Here is a 21,192-nt window from a genome sequence, read left to right as displayed (position 1 = left end):
CTCCCAACCTGGACAAGACATAATAAGAGCGCCACTTAGCTTTAAAAGTCCTGAAATTGGCCTCTTTGTTACTGTCTAATATTAATTCAGCTGGAGGGTCAATCCTTGGCATAGACCTTAGAATAACAACATTCGCAGCGGCTTCAACCTCCTCATCATCCATTTTTACGACTATTTCGCTGCCACCATGTGTTGTTGGGCTGATGAATTAGGATTAAGATGAGGCAGATGCGTTTTGTATAACTGGTTTTAATGGCTACCGGAAACGAACCCCCCTATAACCTCCAACTAATGATTAATTATATAAACTCGATTAAAGTATCTTTGAGATTATACCACATTACCTAAAGAATTTAATAACGCACCTGGAAAGCATGATCTTTATTAAAATCTTTAATAAAATAATACCAGTGTTTTAGGCCAGCTTAACAGTCCGTTACGCGTAAAGGTATAAACACACTAGGCGATATTTAGAGCGATATCGCGCTGCGTGGCGCTAATCTGCGCTAGAATTCACCCAGCGTGCTCATCATGAGCGATAACGCTAGACTTTCTCTGCACAACTTTATCACTAGCGAGATGCATTTCGATTGGTTGGATTTTACCAGAATGCAATTTTATGGCGGGTAATTATTTCTTATCGACGTTCACCAACGTACAGCAGCGACAATTTGCTATTTTGTTAATATTGAAACATCTTCAGAATGAGCACTGAATTGTTCATAAATTTAATAATAGCACTCCCAGTCATGTGCACCATAACAAACAAAAATTACAAAAAATCCAAGTTGAAAACCAACATTTGGAATCAATCGTTGCACAGGTTGACCATCTTGAGAACGGTAAATATTTAATACATTAGGCCTAAATATAAAAAACCATTACAAAATAAAATATGTATAAAAATAGTGAAAAATATTACAATTAAAAATGCAATAATCGTTTTTCTTATGTTTCCTTGTAGTGTAGGCAGTGTACAACCCGTGAAAGTGAGATAGGTTTAATAACAAATGCGTAAGTTGTTTACGTTGTCGCCCAGACGGCGCCATATTGACTGACCTAAATTTATTAACAACTCCGAAGAAACTAATGATACGGAATTTTATTGGCAGTTTGTGGGCGTGCCCATTATATCGCTTGCTAGTGAATCGCTCAAGTGTGTTTATGCACACGCTAGCGATATCTCCGCCCTCCTCATGACGCTCGCGATAAAATCGCTTAGTGTGTTTACACCTTAACGGTCAACAGTGGTATTTATTAACCCCAAGTAAGTGCTTTCAGCATGAGTGTCTTAATCATCGTAATGACTATTAGCCCGATGAAACCATTATATTCCTTGTAGCTTAATGGTTGGGTTTGTAGTCTCTAGATCCGGAGGTCCTGAGATCAAATCCAGTGCTGTGCCGATGTTTTGTTGATAAAATTCAATTCCTACGACTAGACACAGTTTTTAACAAAAAGACTAACACTGAGATTTATATACATGTATATAAATTTCAGTGTTTAATATACATCTTAGATTATATAAGATGATGATATCGTGATTATATAAGATTATGATTTATATATATATATGAATCTCATAATCTTGTAAATATAAAATTATATAATTGCATATAATTTTTAAATATCAACACCTCCTTAACACATGGGCAAGAAGAGTAACCAATAAATAATTACAATGAACTTCACCATACGACATTAATTCTTTCCCATGTTGGCATCGTAAGGCGAAAATGTTGTATAGAGGGATAAAAAACCCATAGCAATTATCTAATGCCAACACCCCTTAGTAAATAGCATCAAAATTTTATATTTGTATTGTACTTATTAAAAATTAGTAACAAAATAGTATATAAACTTTAGTAACTATAGTTAACTTATAGTTAACCTAGTAATTCTTGCTTCGTTGCAATGGTAATCATGTTCCTACTTCTTCCTTTAACGTCATTATCAAACTTACGACTCACAGCTAATGAATAAAAGTTATATATGGATTTATATAGTTCTATACTTATGAGAAGTAAAGTTCATAGTAAATATTATATTAAGCATTAAAAGGCACAATTACTTTTCACTCTAAGTTTCACTAAATTTCGTTTCAATCATGCGATATCAAGCATTTACAAAACCTGAAGAATGCTGAACTGAGAGAGCGAGCGTCGTATCTGTTCTAGGCATTATGACAGGAATTTTGGTAAATAGCATATCAGCATCTTTGTGATTTTGACGTGTTCAGCACACCAACCACCAAATTTTAATTTCGAGAGACGTTTTGTTGATGTCGTATGGCGAGAAAAGTAACGAGGGAACAAAATGACATTGTATTCCACATTGTAAGGCGAAAAAATCGTAAAACAGGGATGTCGTAGTCCGGGGATGCGCTTTAGTAACTACAGTAACTAGAATTGATGTTTAAGGATTTTCCAATTTTCAAATAACACTTAAGATTTTAGTCTGTCGCTGGCCTCGTTTCTCGCAACAGTGTAACGGTGCTCACTGATTCAAACCACATGTAACTTCTAGTGTAACTGTATCGCTAACTAAAACAATGAAAAGATAAAGCATACCAACATGATCATCACACAATTGACAATGCATCAAATGATAAATTTGGCAAATCATGATAACAAGAGACTTTCACATTACCATGTTGTGGTAGTCTACATTCTGTATAAGCTTTCGTAAAACTACATTAATCTATTGCTATAGGGAATACTTTGCATCACTAGGGTAATACAAAGGAACACGTCATCCGTTAATTATCTTTTGAAAATGGTTTATTACACACGCTGAACATGAAGATTTTCCTTGTTGCAAGTTTATTGATATGTTATGGCAAGCTGTCAAACATAACGGTAGATTATTGTGACTCATCAACAAACTTTTCATGAGCAATTAGCGAGACAGGACTTCTCACTCTCACAATCTTCTGTTACAGACCTACATATGTGTATTATAAGACCTCCGTTGAATATTTTACAAATGTCAGCCAAAATAAAAGTTAATGGACTCGCTAATACTTGCACGCCGATTGACTGGCTCGAGTAATTTAGAGTTTTCTTCAACTGTTTCGACATTATGATCTTAGTAACGTTAATATTATATGTAAAATTTTATATTTAAACTTGGTAACTACTTGAGTATTTTAGCAAATTGATTTTTCCTAAAATTTATAAGAATTAAATTGGTAAGAAACACTCGATTTAACATTTTTTGCCATATCAATCAATATTTAACATTTTTTTAATATGTATTCATTGCTAAATCAATAAATAATCAATAATTCTTAAACTAAAAACACACTGCCACATGTGATGATCAGGTACCTGCCAACGGGTGCCAACAGGTGGTCTAGGACAACTGTGTATAAGGATATCGGACTGCTGTAACATGGTACTGTTTTAAAGTGAACCTGATGCTGTGTGAATTGAATGAATCATCAACAATTTTCGCTGACTGTAGACGCATTCTGTGCGCTCAACTTATTCCGTGAAATGATCCGTACTGGCAACTCTATGAAGCATGTATACGATCATTTCATAGTAGTTAGCCCAGTCAACAAAGCCAATGAGATCGCGTGTGACCCTTTCTTTGAATTCGTATGACTCACATCGCTGATGACTTACTTATATAGTCTGTAGTTAAGGTTTATAATTCGCTCAGAATGTTTGAGAGCCTAAATTCTAGAACTTGCTGTTGATGCACCAAGATTTAGCATTAAAGGTATATCAATGTTGAAGATTGCAGCTTCAAAGGTATATACACATACATTGATGCTATAAGCCACTACATTAAAAGTACATACATGTAAATTGTTGTAAATTGCAGGATTAAAAGTAAATACATGTACATTGCTAAAAATTGCAGTGTTAAAGTTATGTGCATGTACATTGTTGTAGATGGCAGTATTAAACGTACGCACATGTATATTGATGCAAGTTGCAGTATTAAAGGTGGGAAGATGTACATACATGTACTTTGGTCCATCTGTTGATCTTTGGTTAGTTGGTTAATATGTAGTTGACACAACATTCCTTGATATCTTTTGTCATATAGAAAGCTCACTGCTGTTTGAAATGTTCAATTCCAAACATAAATCATAAAAATTATATAAAACTTCTTGTTGGGTCATGGTTAAGGTCTGGTTATATGGCGAAGCTGCGAATTGTAAGGGCTAGCAATCAATGAATTCCTTTATTGATATGGGAGAACGCAAATGCACTCAACATTTTCTCACTGATAGCAAGGGAAATAGTTTTTACTTTTAGTTTCTCTTGTTGCTGCAATGATATAGATTTACTGATTGACGTATACAGGTGGCCATGTTCTCTGTTACTACTCTATACAAACAGAAAAAGTCTAAAAACACACAGTTATCAGCGTGAAAAGGTCCTTCAACTTCGTATCTATTCTGGCATCACTCAAATAGATGTTTTAGCAAATAATCATTGATAACACCAATAGCGTGATAACCTAAAACGAACAGTGACTGCGGACAACACGTTTCCCCACCCCTAGATTTGTAAAAAAAAAGAATGAAAGCAAGTTATTGTTAGTCATGTGGGAGACTATAGCAGTGTATCAATTTGTACAGTTGGTGGCATTATAGTGACCATCAACAGCTCAATATAAGGATATGCTTCGACGAAAAGGGAAGGAGAAAAGAAAGCGGGCAAAAAGTGGTGGTGAGGTCTTTAACCTAATGGAGGCTGAGCGCTTGAAAAAATTATAGAAATAGTCAAGCTTATTATAGGAATAGATCAAATAAAAATGTGAGTCGATGGAATCATTGCGTTTTGTTGAAGATGCATCGATCTGAACTTCTTCACGATTTATTTCTGATGTATGGCTAATGATTAAGCAGTTATTGTCACGGATTGATGGATATCAGATGATGGATTGAGATCATACTTTGATAGACACACATCAAACACTAACACTCTAATGCAATCCATAAACTTGTTGTAAAGGATGGTTCTGTACTTTCTGAACACTTCTGTATTTTACTCCTCTTTCTGCCTGTGCCTGTGCCAATGATCTGAACAGCTGACTAGCTGAACAGCTTTGAAGGTAGTAATATGTATGTATATCAATGTACATACATTCACCTATTTGGACATTGATGTACCAGTTCATTGATTTACATGAACATTGATGTATGTGTACATTGATGCACACGCGTTGATTGTATGTGTACATTTATTGTATGTCTACGTCGATGTATTTGTACTGTATATTGATTACACATACATTGATTGCACGTACATTGATGTGCACATATATTGATGTACACGTAAATTGATGTACTCGTATATGATGTACGTGTACATTGATGTACACACACATTGATTGCATGTACATTTATTGCACGTACATTGATTACACGTACATTGCATGTACATTGATTACACGTACATTACATGTACATTGATGTACATGTACATTGATGTACACATACATGTACATTGGTGTACATTGATGTACACATACATGTACATTGGTGTATATAAAGCTGAAAATTGACTTTATCATGAGTATATTCTGTTTTTCATGCCGATTTTTACAGCATCAAAGTGCTCATCTTTAGCCCTATTTTTATAACAAAAACTTCTTTGAAGCTTTTTGAGGAACCACAGAAGGGCATAGAAACCAACAGCTGAGTTGACAGCAGTTTTTGTGCATGTCTCCCTGCCAACCTCAGAATAAAGGCATTTTATATTCTTGATTTAAAAAGAATTTAAAAAGCTAAGATAGTTTGAAATTCTCATTATCTACTTGATAGCCTGGGAGCAAACATAAGGAAAAATCAGACACTTGGGTCTAGTCTTTTATCGCTGACAACAACATGTTTTCCCGTCGCCTTAGAAGTTACTCAAAGGAGTATCTTACACACTGTTTACCTCTCCTATAATAAATAATACATGCTTTGAATTTGTAAACGCAGCAAGGCGTTTCATCAAACCAGCATGTGGTAAAATATCCACATAATTGAAATCAGTCAGACCTAATTGAAGAATGTTTTAGTGCTAGACCAGCGTCAGCTGGCTATCAAGGTAATGAAATGAGATTTAGTTGCAACTAGTGCAGAGAGACATTAGGTAAACGAAGCTTCTGGACTGGGCAGGACTACCAACTGATTATAGGTGGCATGTATTATAAAGTGACATGTATAAATTTACTCTGGTTAATGGCAAATTAGGTAAGAGACTAGTTTTACTTGCTTTAATCATCTTTCCAAATCTTGACATCGTTTTACTCTGGCTATGCTAAATGTTTATTTTACGTCAATTACCGGTTTCTAAATATTTCATGGTTTGTGTCCCCATCTTTTACATGACAGCTACAGGTTTCGACTCATTTCAACTTATTTGATATGAACAAATTGCATAAACCTAATAACACTTATTTTAAAAGTTTGTTGCTGTAACTCTTTCGCTACCATAAGCCAATGTATCGGCTTTCGCGTTAATAGAAGTGCAGACCATACGCCGATGTATCGGTTTATCAATAGGGTTTCATTTTTCTTTTTATTACGAAGCTCGCACATTAGCTAGACCAATAAAATTTTTGTCTCCAACAAAACAACCTTGTTGCCAATCACGCGCAACTAATAGAAATTTTTTTTGGCTCAGCAATTCCATTTCTAACTGTTTTCAAAACGGGAAAACTAGATTGCTATTGTCATGGTAATAAGAAACACACCGGGTTCGTTTAACGCAAATAAAGCGTCAGAAATTTTGCGAAAGTGAAATCACTAAACAATTTTATACTTAGCTTGTAGAAAATTTTGTTCCGAATAAGATGCATTTTACAGTAAAACAACATATGTTTTACTGTAAAATTCTTGAGATATTCTTGCAATTCTTGAGATATTGCTTAAATAATAGCCGATTCATCAGCCGATTTGGTATAAGCTAGACTTTGAACCCGAGTTTTCTCATGCACTCTTTATGAGCTGCTATCTCCTTGCTGCAGTGCTCCTCACCCCGCTCTATGATGCTGTCAACAAAAATAAGGCTATTTTACAGTAACTACACTCTGCTTAGCTTAAAGGTTGACTTGCAACAAAATTCATATTACAATTATTTGGTATCAAAAGATTCACCATGTCTTACTCTGCTGTGTTGTAGGTGCAAAATATGTGGAAATGTGATTACAAGCTCTTAAAAGCTCAAAAACGAAAAGCCGCCGTAGATTGGAATCTCTTTATTTCGATGATGTAGCCACGAAATTTGGTTATCGTCTTGTCACATATGTTCTCACATGAATTAAAAGGCCAATACAAAGCTCAATATAAAACTTATCGTAGCACAAGTTTATGACAAACACTTCGGGTTTTACCGAAGACCCTGTATCAAATATAGATACTCGCTACTTTACATTTTTGTTTCGGCCTGGTCTAATCGGCAACTCGTAATCTGATCATGTGACCCAATACTTCGCAAACAATTTTTGAAGCACTTTTCGATTAGCACAGGCGACCAAAAGGCTCATCATGATTATCAGACAATGATATGTACTCCTTCAAGCTAAGGCTAAAACACTAAACGAATTTTTATGGTAAGTTATAAGATATCACTGCTAAAAGTGACAGCATTACGATGACGATAAAACAGACACGTAAGAATAATAGACATAGTTTTATTGAATGCGTGAAGTATATTTGTGAAAATATTCTGACGAATAAGGTTGCATGAAAGTGTAAACAGAAACTATCTTTCACAACTGCATCACATATGAGCCGTTTTGGAAAGGGAATCCAAACTACGGCGGTCTCGAGGGGCTGCGATTTTCTGTTCGTTTTTTAGCTTTTAAGAGCTTGTAATCACCTTTCTACATATTTGGCACCTACAACACAACAGAGTAAAACACGGTGAATCTTTTCATATCAAATAGCTGTAATGTGAATTTTGTTGCAATTCAACCTTTAAACAAAAGGAGTATATCGATATTTTCGAAAATCCGTTTGAATTATTTTGGTCAGAAGAACGAATTTAGCGCGGTAGTGAAAGACTTAGAAATATTCTACTTACTATTCATTGTAGCAGAGAAAGTTATTACAAATGCTTCATGTCAAACTATTTCTTTGATTTTCTTGGCCCGTTTTCTTTTTTTTTATGATTCACGTATTTGGAAATAATTTTTGCATAATTTTGAGAACCTTTCTGTTTGAAATTAAATTATTGCCAATAAAGTAAAATGTCTTGCATCATTTGTGGCACAGCCATATCTCAACGTACAAGTGCCTCAACATATGAGATAATTGAAATACGAGCGGAATTTTGAGCAAGTTACTGAATGGAGATACTTGTAGTTCTTGACATTTCAAACAACACATTTTTTAACCTTGACTACGGTTCTATTTCTTCTTACATTGCCCATTTCTCTGGCAGCCCAAAGTGTCAGCTCTTACAAATTCTTACTAATGTAAATTTTTACAAAGTGTCAGCTCATGGCCATTTTTAGCCAAAGTTCGGGCAAACAAAATGTTAACATTAAAACGCTAAGAAAAACTTGTTTTCTTTTGACGTATAAAAAATTTATATATATGTATATATAAAATGTTTATATTTTCATTAGAAATATAACTTGTATTAAAAATGCTTAATGTCGCTGAAAATGGTATTAATCAAATGCCCTTGTATTTAGCAAAACAGGGTGCAGTGTTACTACAGCACAAATGAAACTTATCTATTCTACATCACCGGTTATCATTTAGTGTGTTCAAAGGTAAATATTTATCTTTAGTCTGACCTTTTTTGAAGCATTTGTAATAAACAAGAAGCTTCCAATTCTTGGCACTGATTATTCTTAGAACTGTTTAACTAATATCAGAAGAGTAGTGCATATATAAATCACAACGTCTGCCGCTCGGTCTGTCCAGCTATAGCTATTGATATTTAGGGAGAAAAGATTCGCTTTGTGCTTGATCTGATCTCAGAACCTGCCATTCACTAGGTGATAACCTACACAATTAAGCTACGTGAGAGACAACCAACGGATTTATTAGGCGATGTGAGTCATTATGTCAGCTAAAATCTGCATAGCATTCTGCGTTACGCAACATCACTAAAGCTTGTTCTCAAGGCTCTTGTCAGTAAGTTCAGCAATTCAGATAAGGCATGTTTACCCTATATCGCTATATGATTACGTTTTATTTTCGGGGTTCATCGTCGATTATGTGAACCGTGAACTGATGGCATTGACAAAGCGACGCGGATTTGTCAGAAAAGTTTGCGGCTGTCAAACTTTCCCGATATTTCGCCGAGCATCGACGACTACCTTGTTAATGTGAACCATTTTGCGATAGTAATTCCCGGTCGCGGATGGCACAATCTATTTATTTCCATTTATGATAGTTGTTGCAAGACTAGTATTTGATTCAAACTCGCGAAAACAATGAGGCTTCTTTGCGAAAATTTAAAAAGAAAAGTGAGAACACTATGTCAGGGAATATTTGCTGATGCAAATGCGGATGGGTTTGTGATAGTGTAAACATCGTTATCATCTACGATCACCGAAGTATTGTGGCATCAACGCCGAAATATGGCGATATAATGTGAACCAGTCTTTAGTAGCGTACTCAAACTAGTCGTTGGCATTGTGCCAGGCTAATGACAAGTGGCAGGCAACTACCTTACCTGCCACTGTTTATAAGCTGTTTTTAATACTCGTGCAGCACTGGGAATTTGGCTAGTAGAGAATTAAATTAGAAACACTTTTGGTGCCAGAGCTTGGTTGCAGGACATGAAACCGCTGTAACTGTCCTTACCATTTTAATTATGCTTTTAGCTTTGGCTAACAGTAGCTCGTTAACGCCCAGGATGTCTTTCCTTTTCAATAAGATAGCTCCCAGGTTGGCGTTTAAGTGGGTGGTTCTCAGAAACCAGACGGAGTTTTAAAACTTATCATTTTAGTGATCTGGTGGAAGGCATGAAGCAGGTGTGTGTGAAGTTTGAATAAAATTGGCCAAAAGATGTGGAAATGCATAGTGTTAACACGGACTTACACTCGCGCTCACTGAATGAGAGGGATTTATTAATTGTAATGGTGATTCCATTTTGAACTTGATTGAATCGCTTCCAGTAAAAAATCTCTTAAAGTTTAGTTGGTTGACTTAATTTGTGGCTCAGTGTGTGATCTATCAGTCGGTAAGTTTCTGGGAGTCACAAGCTGATTGTCACTAGTTTATAGTGTAGTCACTACTTATCAATGTCATAAAGTACGGCAAGAGATGTCATAAAGTATTTCTTCAAGCGTTGTGAATATGAGTTCAAAAGTTTTGGCCAACAGGAATCATGCAGATTTTTTTCGAGTACCGTACTTTTCGGACTATAAACCGCACCCCTATAAGCCGCATCTGCTTTATTTTCCAAAAACGATAATAAAACAATTTATAGGCCGCACTTTTGTATAGGCTGCAGAACTCAGGACGGTGCTTTTTAACACAGTAGCAACTTTCCGGTTTAAAACGGAACAGGGCCTAACGTCACTGTTTCGTATTAACCGACGCTTTTTAACCTAGTGTCTAACGGAACAGTACCGTCAGGCATTGTTTTGCTTTTTCTTTCACCGCTTGAGGCGCACTAACCAAAGATTCTGGGTAATGCGCCCTAGTGGTGAAAGAAAAAGCCGCAGAATAGCCGCACCCTTATATAAGCCACATTGCTTAAATCATCAGAAAAAAGTAGCGACTAATAGTCCGAAAAGTACGTTAACTGTTGAGTAAGAACGTTTTCAGTTTCCCTTCTCAAACTCCCAAGGGCTACTCGCGATAACATTTATTGTCGAATAAGATTGATGCGATAGGCAACCACGTATGTCTGCATGTGTTCATAAACTTGGGTTATCCTTGACATACCACTTTCACTAACATGCAATCGACATGATAATTTCAGAATGACCTTTTGAACCTATGAGCGAGTTCGATAAAATTTTTAGAACTTATCAAACATGTCTGTTTTGGGATAAGCATTCAGTTATCATAGCCTACAAACCTTAACTAGTTGTAAAGATCACAGGCTATCACTGTGAATGATTTGTGAATGATGCGTTGGCAAACATGCGCTGAGCCACTGTCAATGAGATTTACCCGACTACGTCGTTGCGTGCCATTCTGCACCCTATTCAAGTCAAATGCTACAATTGATGGAGCTCAGATTAGAATCTGAATGCCACTTATATACTAAAATGTGCATGCGTCCTACACACACACACACCCCTGAACCAACCCCTCGACACACACACACACACACATACGCCCCTGAACCAACCCCTCGACACATACGCCCCTGCATATACGCACACTCATACTGCTTACCCTTACTCTCTACATATATTCTCTAACTGCATATGTCCCTATGCATAGTGTATCCGAAAGAAAGTCTTTACTATAATAAGAGCTGCCTCCATCTGTCTGTTTGTCTGTCGTAAGTCACAGTTAGAGGTTGAGATAAAAGGTTTTTTTCATGCAAGATTTGAACTCGCAACATTGAGCTTGCTAGACCGACATTCTCATAATTACAGCAGTTGACCAATCATGGAATACAATTACCATAGAATACATACCATAACTACAGCAGTTGACTAATCATGGAATACAATTACCATAGAATACATACCATATTACCATACCATGCAATATCAATTACAATGATAGAATAAGTTTTGGAATATAGTCATTACATCGGGCTGTCTCACAGCGCCCTTAAGTGCCAGGGTACTAGTGATAGGTATCATGACGCCAATTCTCAAGCAGAATATATCGGTTTGGACTAGTCTTTTGACTTTTCCAGAAACTTCTCTTGTTGTATTCTGATAAATAATCATAAAAATATTTATATTTCTTGAGACTTTTATTTATGCACCTTATGCAAATCTGTCCTATGCCAAAAACGGGTTGAAAACTGAGTATTTCCTGTCTAACATTTGGCTGTATGAATTTGGCCGTGCTCTGATTTTAAAGCCTTGTACAAGCCATTATGTTGACTCGAGGGCACATGCCGGATTGTGTCACTCAAGGGCACATGCAGGGTCGTGTCACTTGCCTAGTACAACTGACATTTTAGCTAGTTACTACACAGACACCTGTAATATGATTATCAATATTATAATAATTGATGTAAACATCATTGCTTTATTTTCATGACACGTTCTTTATCTCCATGACATGTGGGGTATGGATTTGGAGTTGTGCGCCCATTGCTGTGTGATATGTTTCAATAGACATTCGAATGATGCAGACTAACGCCAGCACTTTGTCAAAAAAGTAAGAATTTTTATGACGTACGTCAATAAGTAGTGACGCAGTCTTGTACAGTTTAGCAGCATTCGAAATATTAGAACATTCGAAATGCAAAATCAAAATATAAACAACTGAAGTGCGAAAGTGTTTAAAATGGAATAGCTTGAGCAACATTTTCTGGTCCATATTTCGCAAGCATGAAACATTCAATAATAGTTTACGAGTAACAAAACTCTCTCGGTTTTCGGATTTTTGCCTTTACCATCTTGCGGATTGATGGAAACTTACACACCATGTAAGTCATGGAAACATAGAGCATGTCTCTTAGGACCGCTGTACTAGTTTCATACTGGTCAGACAGCTGGCGTGTGCCGCAGGTTGATAAATATCCACGCTAAAATGACAAGTGTCACATATAGTTCTAATCTCGCGGTTATCATTTTCTTTGAGAGCTGTCCTTTGGATCTTACGTAAATTATACCTTAAATAAATCAACTAAGAGTAACGCTAAGCTTGATTAGTGCTCATTTCAGTGCTTTTAGTGGTCATGAGAGCCTCAAGTGCGCACCATCATATCATCGGGCTCACAGACCTCCTGCTTTGCCAATAAGCCTAATAAAAATGTCAATTTAAACATAAAATGTGATGAAAAGCCGTAGGGTAGTTATCAGGATGAATGCAGCTATTTAAGATTTAAAGTTTAGATTAATTATAATCCAGCACATATGAATGTAATATTGATGCAATGCAATGGTGTGCATGAGTGCATATTAAGAGTTGAGTAGGGGTGGATAACTCTAGAAGGACATAGGTAATTAGAGCTAGCATTAATGTAATGTCCTAAATTTATCAATTTTTTCTCAACTGTGATTATTTTTATTTCCACAGACAAATAAGCTGTCAATTTTTTCTGGAAAATTTTATATTTTATTGCGTTGCTTTTGATTTTGAATGATTTAAAAAATAATTTGAAGCCTTGAACTTAGCACACAAAACAACTTGAATTTTGACAAATGTTTTGCTAAAACTAAACAATTTAAGTCTTTCTGTTGGATTCCGTCTCATGGTTTTTATGGCCACACTCAATGAGGTTTTGGCCACGCCAGACTAGTATCTGCATTAATTGCCAAATGTAAAAACTATAGTATAAGTACCGTAAGTCTTCATGCTCAAGCCGCGCGGCTTGTGCTCAAAACCAGATGACTCACGAAAGAAAAAATTATCCTCCAACAAGCCGCGTATGCACACAGACCGCGGCTAATGACCGAGGTTTTGTCGTCCTTGACTCCTTCAAGAGCGAGAGTGTTGAGAAGGGTTTCGTTATACCCCGTACTCTTGAATAAGAAAACAGGCTACAGCAGTACATGTGAAAAGAATTTTCTTTTACTTCCAAGTTCGAATTAAAATTCCTAAACCCTTGCATCAACAACTTCTTGCCATGTCTCAGCTAAATTTTTATTGCGCTGTTAGAGGGCTTCACGTTTATGGAAAGATGCCGGTCAGGAATGAAACGGTTTTAATGACCTACGACTGTGGTGAGTTAAACATTAGCGATAAATTCTTCGTTAGTCTAAAGTATTCCATAAACATGACCCTGAAAATAAACGAGTAGGTTGCCAAAATCCCGTACATAAAAGTGTATCATGACTGCGGTTCTATGGTTATAGCGCGGAACTGAGCAGAGACCGCATTTATCGAGAAGCCGCCCTAAGCCTCACGTAAGTTTTAAAAGCTTGGCTTTAGCCGCTGCTTATTACCGTGAACCAGAAGCTGCGCTCAACGACAAGCCGCGCGGCTTGAGCATAAGGACTTACGGTACTTGGCTCCATTTGTCTCTATCACTGTCTACAGAAGAGGGTTGAATGTATTGGCATGAGCGGGCATGAAGTGCTTACCTTGCACTGAAACATGATTATCCTGTTTTCATTGAGATTGAAGGATTCTGATGCGTAATAACAGTCATACTAGAGACTGTATAGAGAAACGATATTTGGAAGGATGACAGATACCACTTATTTTAAGATCACTCTTTTTTTACCTGCCAAGGTTGTCAGAACAGTCATGGCTTTAAAACCTCATCCTTTTCAGATTCATCATGTTTTTACTTGATTAATGTATAAAAAAAGTATCGAAATTAAAATGGTAAAACAGCTAGGCTGGCAAGTAACTATATACTCTCAGGTTCCCTTAAGTGGATGCTCTAAAGTTAACAAGGTGGACTTTCAGTTAAGTTTTAGCTGGTTTTTGCATTATACGTGACTAACGTCTAAACATCTTGGCATTGGTATTCAACAACCACAGAAAAGCTATCAGAATGTTTTAAATGATACTTTGATGAATTATGTTTCAGCTTTTCTCATTCAAAAATTTGGAAACTAAATCATTGTGCATTCTTCAAATGGTGGAGCGTATAGCCTGGCTATTGCTTGTTCCACAGCTTATCACTAAGTTTTCCTAAAGTGATAGTGTAGCGCCACCTGGTGTACCAAAGTCAAAGCACTACGCTAGGCCAACAAGCAAGTTATGTTTCTATAGGGCTCTATAGTAAAGCGATGGCTATTTGATGCCTTACACCGTTTCAACAGGAAAGCAAGACCTATGTGCACCCACAAGTGCAGCACTGTTGGTCGCAAGGCCGTTTCCATAGCGCAACGATGGCGCATTGCACAAGTGTTTCACTTCCCAACAGAAACACTGAATCATGACAGAGTGAGAGCAAAATGACTGTTTCCATGTTAGCATTGCAAAGCCATGGAAACTTAGCTAGTTTGATTGAGTACGGCAAGTACATAACATGTAACAATGAATTCAAAGCATTACGTCAAGTATTTGTATGCTGCAGTGCTGACGGTTGGTGAAGATGGCATGTGGGAAGGAAAGGTTGGTGAAAAAGAAGGCTGGTTTCCCTCGGAGAATGTTGCTGAGATGAGGCGTCCATCCCTAGGTGAGTTCACCAGTCTATCTGACAGTGAAGCTTTGAGCTTTAATTTAAAAACATTTATTTTTAATAACATATCAAACTAATTATGTTAAGCTTTACTACAACCACATGGTTAGTCGACACATGACTCAATGTACTTGACGTGACATACATGTAACAACAGTTTTGTAGAGTAGCCCTACCATAAATTTGTAATTAAACGGAAAGCTTCCTTTTCTTTAAAAAAAGTAACCTTTCAGCTACACAATTATACTCAAGTTGATTGGCTTACAACTAGTCATGTGACCTTGAGGCCATTTTTTATTTGGTTCTCTATAATTTGGAAGTAACTTGTTAAGTACAGTAGACCTATCAAGCTGGAAACATCATAAAACTAGTGTAATAAAATAGATTTGAAATTTCTGTTTCTATGTTATAAAATATAGATAAAACTTAATGTAAATTGAAATGAAACATTGAACATCCTATTTAATTGTCAGTCTGGATACTGCGTGTATAACAATAAATTTTGTGAATACCAAGTTATAGACGAGTAAGCCGCAGGGTCCTCAGCACGACTTGTGAAATGTTGAAGCAGAGTTTTCTATGGGGCATGCCTACGGTTTGCTATATTGTATAAACCATCTAAATTAAATCAATTTTATGTCAATAAAACAAAATTACTTGCGATCATGCTGAGGGCTTATTTCATAATCCAAAACATTTTTTGTGCCCGAGTAAATTGTCAGACTTTGAAAACTTGCTATAAGCTTGCTGTGTAAGCTTGCTGTCCCGCATGTAATCTAAAAATGTAAAATTGCAGTACCTATTGCGGGATTATCTCTACTTTTACTAATTATAGGTAATCTTTTGAAATAAGCGGTAGGTAGCCATACTGGTTCTTGTTAAAGTGTGACCACCCAAAAGCCTAACTTGGTTAAGTTTGTTGACAGGAAGGCCTTAGCAAAATTTAAAGTATTTTAAAACCACTGAAATAAACACCTCTCACCAATTGTGGCAAAATCTGTGTGTGGGAGTATGGTGTTGTAATACTCTAGTGTATATACACCTCTCATTTGAATGCAGGAGTTGGCAAGCGTAAAAATGTAGGTCGAGTTGTTGTGGTATTGCAATACTATACATGTCATAAGAACACAAACTATTTAAAAACGAAATAATTTTTGTAAAAGGTTTTCATGGCTTTTCAAGGAAATTAATGCTGTTGGCGTGGGAGAAATTGTTGGCTTGTTCATTAGATGTTCATACTGAACGACTTCAAGAATATTTGTTCAGACAAATGTCGATGCAAGTTCAGTAAACAGCGATAAAATATTACTCAGTAATATAGGAGTTGTCTGTTTCTTTCCTAATCTATATAAATCTCAAAGCTTGTCGCCTGTATGTCCAGCTATAGCGATGAAAATCTAGCAATGATAAATCTGTATCGCAGAAGATTTGATCTCGATCTCGTTGATTTCGATCCCGTTCACAAGGCGACCAGCTAACCTATTAGGCTATGTGAGATGTAGTGACTTCATAAGGCGATGTGAGTCATTGTCTGGGTTAAAATACTATAGCGACTCTGCGTTACGCACAACGTCACTAAAGCTTGCTCTCATGGCTCTTATTAGTAAGTTTAGCAATATACTAGTTTACTCAACTTAGCCAATGACAACTACATTACATGCCACTGTTTATAAGCTATTTTTAATACTCGTGCAATGCCAGCCACTCAGCTAGTGTTAGAATAAAAGACAAAAACATTTAATTTTGTGTTTCCTAGCCGTTACTGGATAGCTTTTCTTGATAGATTTTTGAACCACTCCTCAAATTTAGATTTCAACTGTTAAAAATCATTCGTTGAACAATTTCCAAATTTCTTTGTAAATCGTACCTCCTGTCGAACTACTTTCTTTTGCTCTCACGTTGTCACCAGAACATTAACATTTATCTAACGAGCCATGTTTGTTTTATTCGTCATTTTAAACTTAACAGATTCTTATAGCAATACAATAAGGACATTTTAGACCTTGGGTGATATATTCAAACAACAATAGACAATAAGTTTTAGAGGTAGGGCTGTATGGAAAAATGCCGATAAAAAAAACTAGAAAAATATTTTAAAGTGTATCTGTTTATGCCAACTCTGATTCTCATAAGTGTTTTATAATTCTCGATCTCTATTGAACAGCAGATGTTGGTTTGGTTCGAGGATGGTTTGAGGGACTCACTCGACAGAGCCCTGACCTTTCTGCATGATTACCATAGTATTTTATCATACTAACTTTTACAGTCATGCGAGGTCAAACTCTGCCTCAGACAAAGGTTGAAATTTCAGATAAGCTGACCTCAAATAAATCCAAATGGTGTACTCACTTTAGGGCTGTTCCTTATGACTGTCATTAGCTTCCATCAACTATAACAACTTTGATATTCTGCTTCCAATCTTGTAGGTTTTCCAATTTTGCATCGCAAAAACATAGTATAGTAATCGCACCTTCGTTTATCTTATAGTTGAGGGATCATCAAAACGTATAGTTAGAAGTTTAAAGAAAATCTAGACTTGGTTATATGCATGCGCGCAATAAGCAATGGCAAAACAACATGTTTAAAATTAATCAAAATGGTACACCAACTATTTTTATCACTAGCTTAATGATGAACTTACAGTTTTAGTAGATTTTATCAGAAAGTATCAGTATTTTCTATCATTTGCAATTGTTTTTAATTTTTGAGTTGGTCTGACTGCTAAGAAGGATGTTTCAAAATTAAAATTGACAAAACTTGATCACAGTTGAGGCGCTCAAATTCAAGCAAAATGTGACCATGATGTCTACAGTTGCACCTCGGCGAAGATACTGACAGAATAGACCCGTGTAATGCTGTAACATTAACGCAATAGCTAGTATCGATAACGAAAAAGACAGGCAGCCACGCAACTAGTGAAGTCATTTCGGCATTTTCCTTATGAGTATTTTAAACTCCATCAAGTTTTGTCGATTTCAGTCTTGAAACATCCTGGCAGTTAAATCACCTCAAACATAAAAAACTAACACAAATGATAAAAAATACTAAAATTTTCTGATAAAATCTACTAAAATTTTGCGTAAGTTTATTTTTAAAACCAATGGTATAGTTTTAGGGTGAAAGGTGTGTGTTTTTAGTCAATACCCTATGAAAGCATTGCAAGGCTAATGCGTGCCTATGAGTCTCACCTGTTGATTCACACCTGTTGAGTGTACTCAGTGTACCCTATATATTTTGATCTATGGTTAGCCTCTAATCCTGTTAATAATGGCCTCTTCGAATCTATCGAATTGGTACACTGTTGGTTCTCAGGAATCCAATAGCTGGTGACCTCCTATGATGGGCCATAGACACAGTTGGTACCAATAGAAATACCATTGATTACTAGAAGCTGGGGATATCTAGACAGCATGTTTACTGATGTCAAGTTCTTTAATCTAATCATGCGGGTAAATATAAAGATTTACCCGCATGATTAGATTAGATTATACATGATACAAAATTTGGAATTGCTGTTTCAGGATTAATAAGTAAAGGTTAAAATAGGCTGAATGAATCGCTCGAACATGCATCAGTAGAAGTGGGTGTTACAACATCTCATAAGATGTTAACATGTTAACATATCATAAGATGTTACCATGTTAACATCTCATAAGATGCTAACATGTTATGAGATGTTACCATGTTAACATCTTATAACATCTCATGAATTGGAGAAATCTGCTGAAATCTTTACTATAATAAGAGCTGTGTCCATCTGTCTGTCTGTCCAACTCCATGGTTACGAGTTGAGATAAAAGATTGCTTTGTATGGGATTCAAACTCGTGAGATTCAGCTTTGCAGCCCGACACTCTACCACCTGAGCTAATCACTAACCTTCAAGTATTTTAGAATAGTTGTACACATACCTATTCTCTGCACTTTGTCAGCACACTTGATGATCTCACACACTAGACCGTCAGGGTACTAGTCATACCAATGATGAATAAAAGTGGATGCATTGGATTTTCTAATATTCGTGAGAAGATAATTTCTTGCAAAACATATTGACAACTTGTATAGGCATAGAAGTATGCCAGATCTCAACACATTTTAATGTGTTGAGCAGCAATGTGGACATGTCAGAAACGTTGGCAGCTGTCAAACTTTCCCGATAGTTTACCGAGCATTGACTACCGCCTTTCAAATGTGAACCATTTCGGTGATGTTTATTTGCGGGCGTTGTTAGCGTGATTTATTTATTTCCATTTATAACCATTGTTGCAGGACTAGTATTTTATTTCAGTCACACGAAAACAAAAAGGTTTCTTTGCAAAAACTTAAAAAAATAAAATCGAGAACACTATGTTACTGATGCAAATGGGGATGGGTTTGTGATAGTGTGAACATTGTTATCATCGAAAATCACCGAAGTGATGTGGCATCAACGCCGAGATATGGACGGTGATTTAGTGTGAACTCGACTAGTCTTAACCAACACTGTTAGGACTGGGTGCCTTCTGCATCGAATATTTATTAAACAGATTACCGGAGCATTACTGAGAACAACAAACGTGCGTACTAAATCACACTTGTTAGCAACAAAGGATAAAGCTGTTCGATAGCTTTCATGTATCGCTAGTGAGAGCTTTCGCAGTCTCCGTATGGAGTTTGCAGACTCTTCGCATATGGTCGACCTCTATGTTGTTAACCCTAATCCAGTCACATGCACCAGTTAATCCTTAGGGATTTGTAGACAATAGACTGCATTTCTCGCTGATAATCCTGCTATTGAAGTATCCTCTTTTACTTTTACTTTGCTTCCCTTCTTATACTGCTGTAAGCTTATCTTCATGTAGCATTGTTCTGATTCCTATGTAAGCCATGTTCGACATGCCCCACTTGAAAAAACTAGTTATGAAAGGTAAAGGGTTAACATTTGATCTGATGAAAAGTTGATCATTCCATTTGGTAAACCACTCAAGTACAACTGCTACGCAACCAACGCCGATATGATAGAGCTGATTTGGTTAGATCTGTTTTCTTTTTAACTTTTTGTTGTTTTAATTTTTCTTCTTCCCAGTTTTGCATCCTTTCGCTATTGTCCCTTTTTCCATGATGCGCATGATTTGGAAATTTGAGCCAATCCGCAAGTTTGTCGCATCATGGAAATGACATAAATCTGCAAGTTGAGCGAGTTTTGCGATTCGCAAAACTTTATCGAATCCATCAGGCTTGCAAATAATAGAAACAGCGCTTGCGAGTGATGCACATTAAAATACTGCGCCAGCTATTCAATTTTAAAAATTTTCCATACTTCTGCCATAATTTCTCGATCGAGTTTCACGTGGTTATGTCGCGAAGACGTGCGTCGCTAACTACGTCGCTAATTATCAACTTATATCGTACAATTCCTTACACCATCCGCATCATACAAATGTCCATAGAAACAATTAATTCGCATGGTAACACAACTCCAAATCCGCATGATACGTTTAATACGCGTCATGGAAACATACTGACTATCACGTTTCCGTTTATGAATATGCATGAAACTTGATGTAGCTCTCCTTACACAGATATCTGAAATAGTCTTTCATACTATTGCATCAATACAAAGTGAAAGTCTTCAACTGGTCTATGTATCTCAAAGAGCAACCTCCGATCTTCTCAATTGAAATACATTTAATCCTACAGTTAACTAGCTGCCGCCAGACTTAAGATTCGCTGACCTAACGCATATGTAGCTTTTAAACACTTTTCTTTAAAGGCATTTAGGCTGGCTGAATCAGTGTGGTATTGTGGCTGCACGTCAGAAGATCTATTTTACCAATATTTTTACCAGACAGGCTTGATCGGTTGATAAGGATTTTCTCTTGCGATATTGGCATCCATCATTTGTCACTGACGATGGCAAACTTCCAGCATTGGGATATGCTTGATTGATCAGATTTGCACACCACGCAGCATCTGGCGTGGAAGACTGCACTCAGCTCGCAAACTTAGGCGGCAGTAGTG

The 21,192-nt window shown here is 36.6% G+C and overlaps 1 protein-coding gene across 4 annotated transcripts in view; it reads left to right on the top strand.

Moving 5' to 3' along the window:
- The window catches only part of LOC137408207 (protein shank-like), a 123,406-nt gene that overhangs the window by 45,963 nt on the left and 56,251 nt on the right, over nt 1–21,192 (top strand). For all 4 annotated transcript variants that reach the window (XM_068094616.1, XM_068094615.1, XM_068094618.1 and 1 more), the window contains exon 12: nt 15,090–15,191. In XM_068094616.1, the coding sequence (XP_067950717.1) occupies nt 15,090–15,191 (102 nt within the window). The remainder of the gene's footprint in view (nt 1–15,089; nt 15,192–21,192) is intronic.

Source organism: Watersipora subatra, chromosome 11, assembly GCF_963576615.1.
Source record: "Watersipora subatra chromosome 11, tzWatSuba1.1, whole genome shotgun sequence".
Classification (NCBI taxonomy): Eukaryota; Metazoa; Bryozoa; class Gymnolaemata; order Cheilostomatida; family Watersiporidae; genus Watersipora; species Watersipora subatra.
This window is presented reverse-complemented; position numbering and strand designations above follow the sequence as displayed.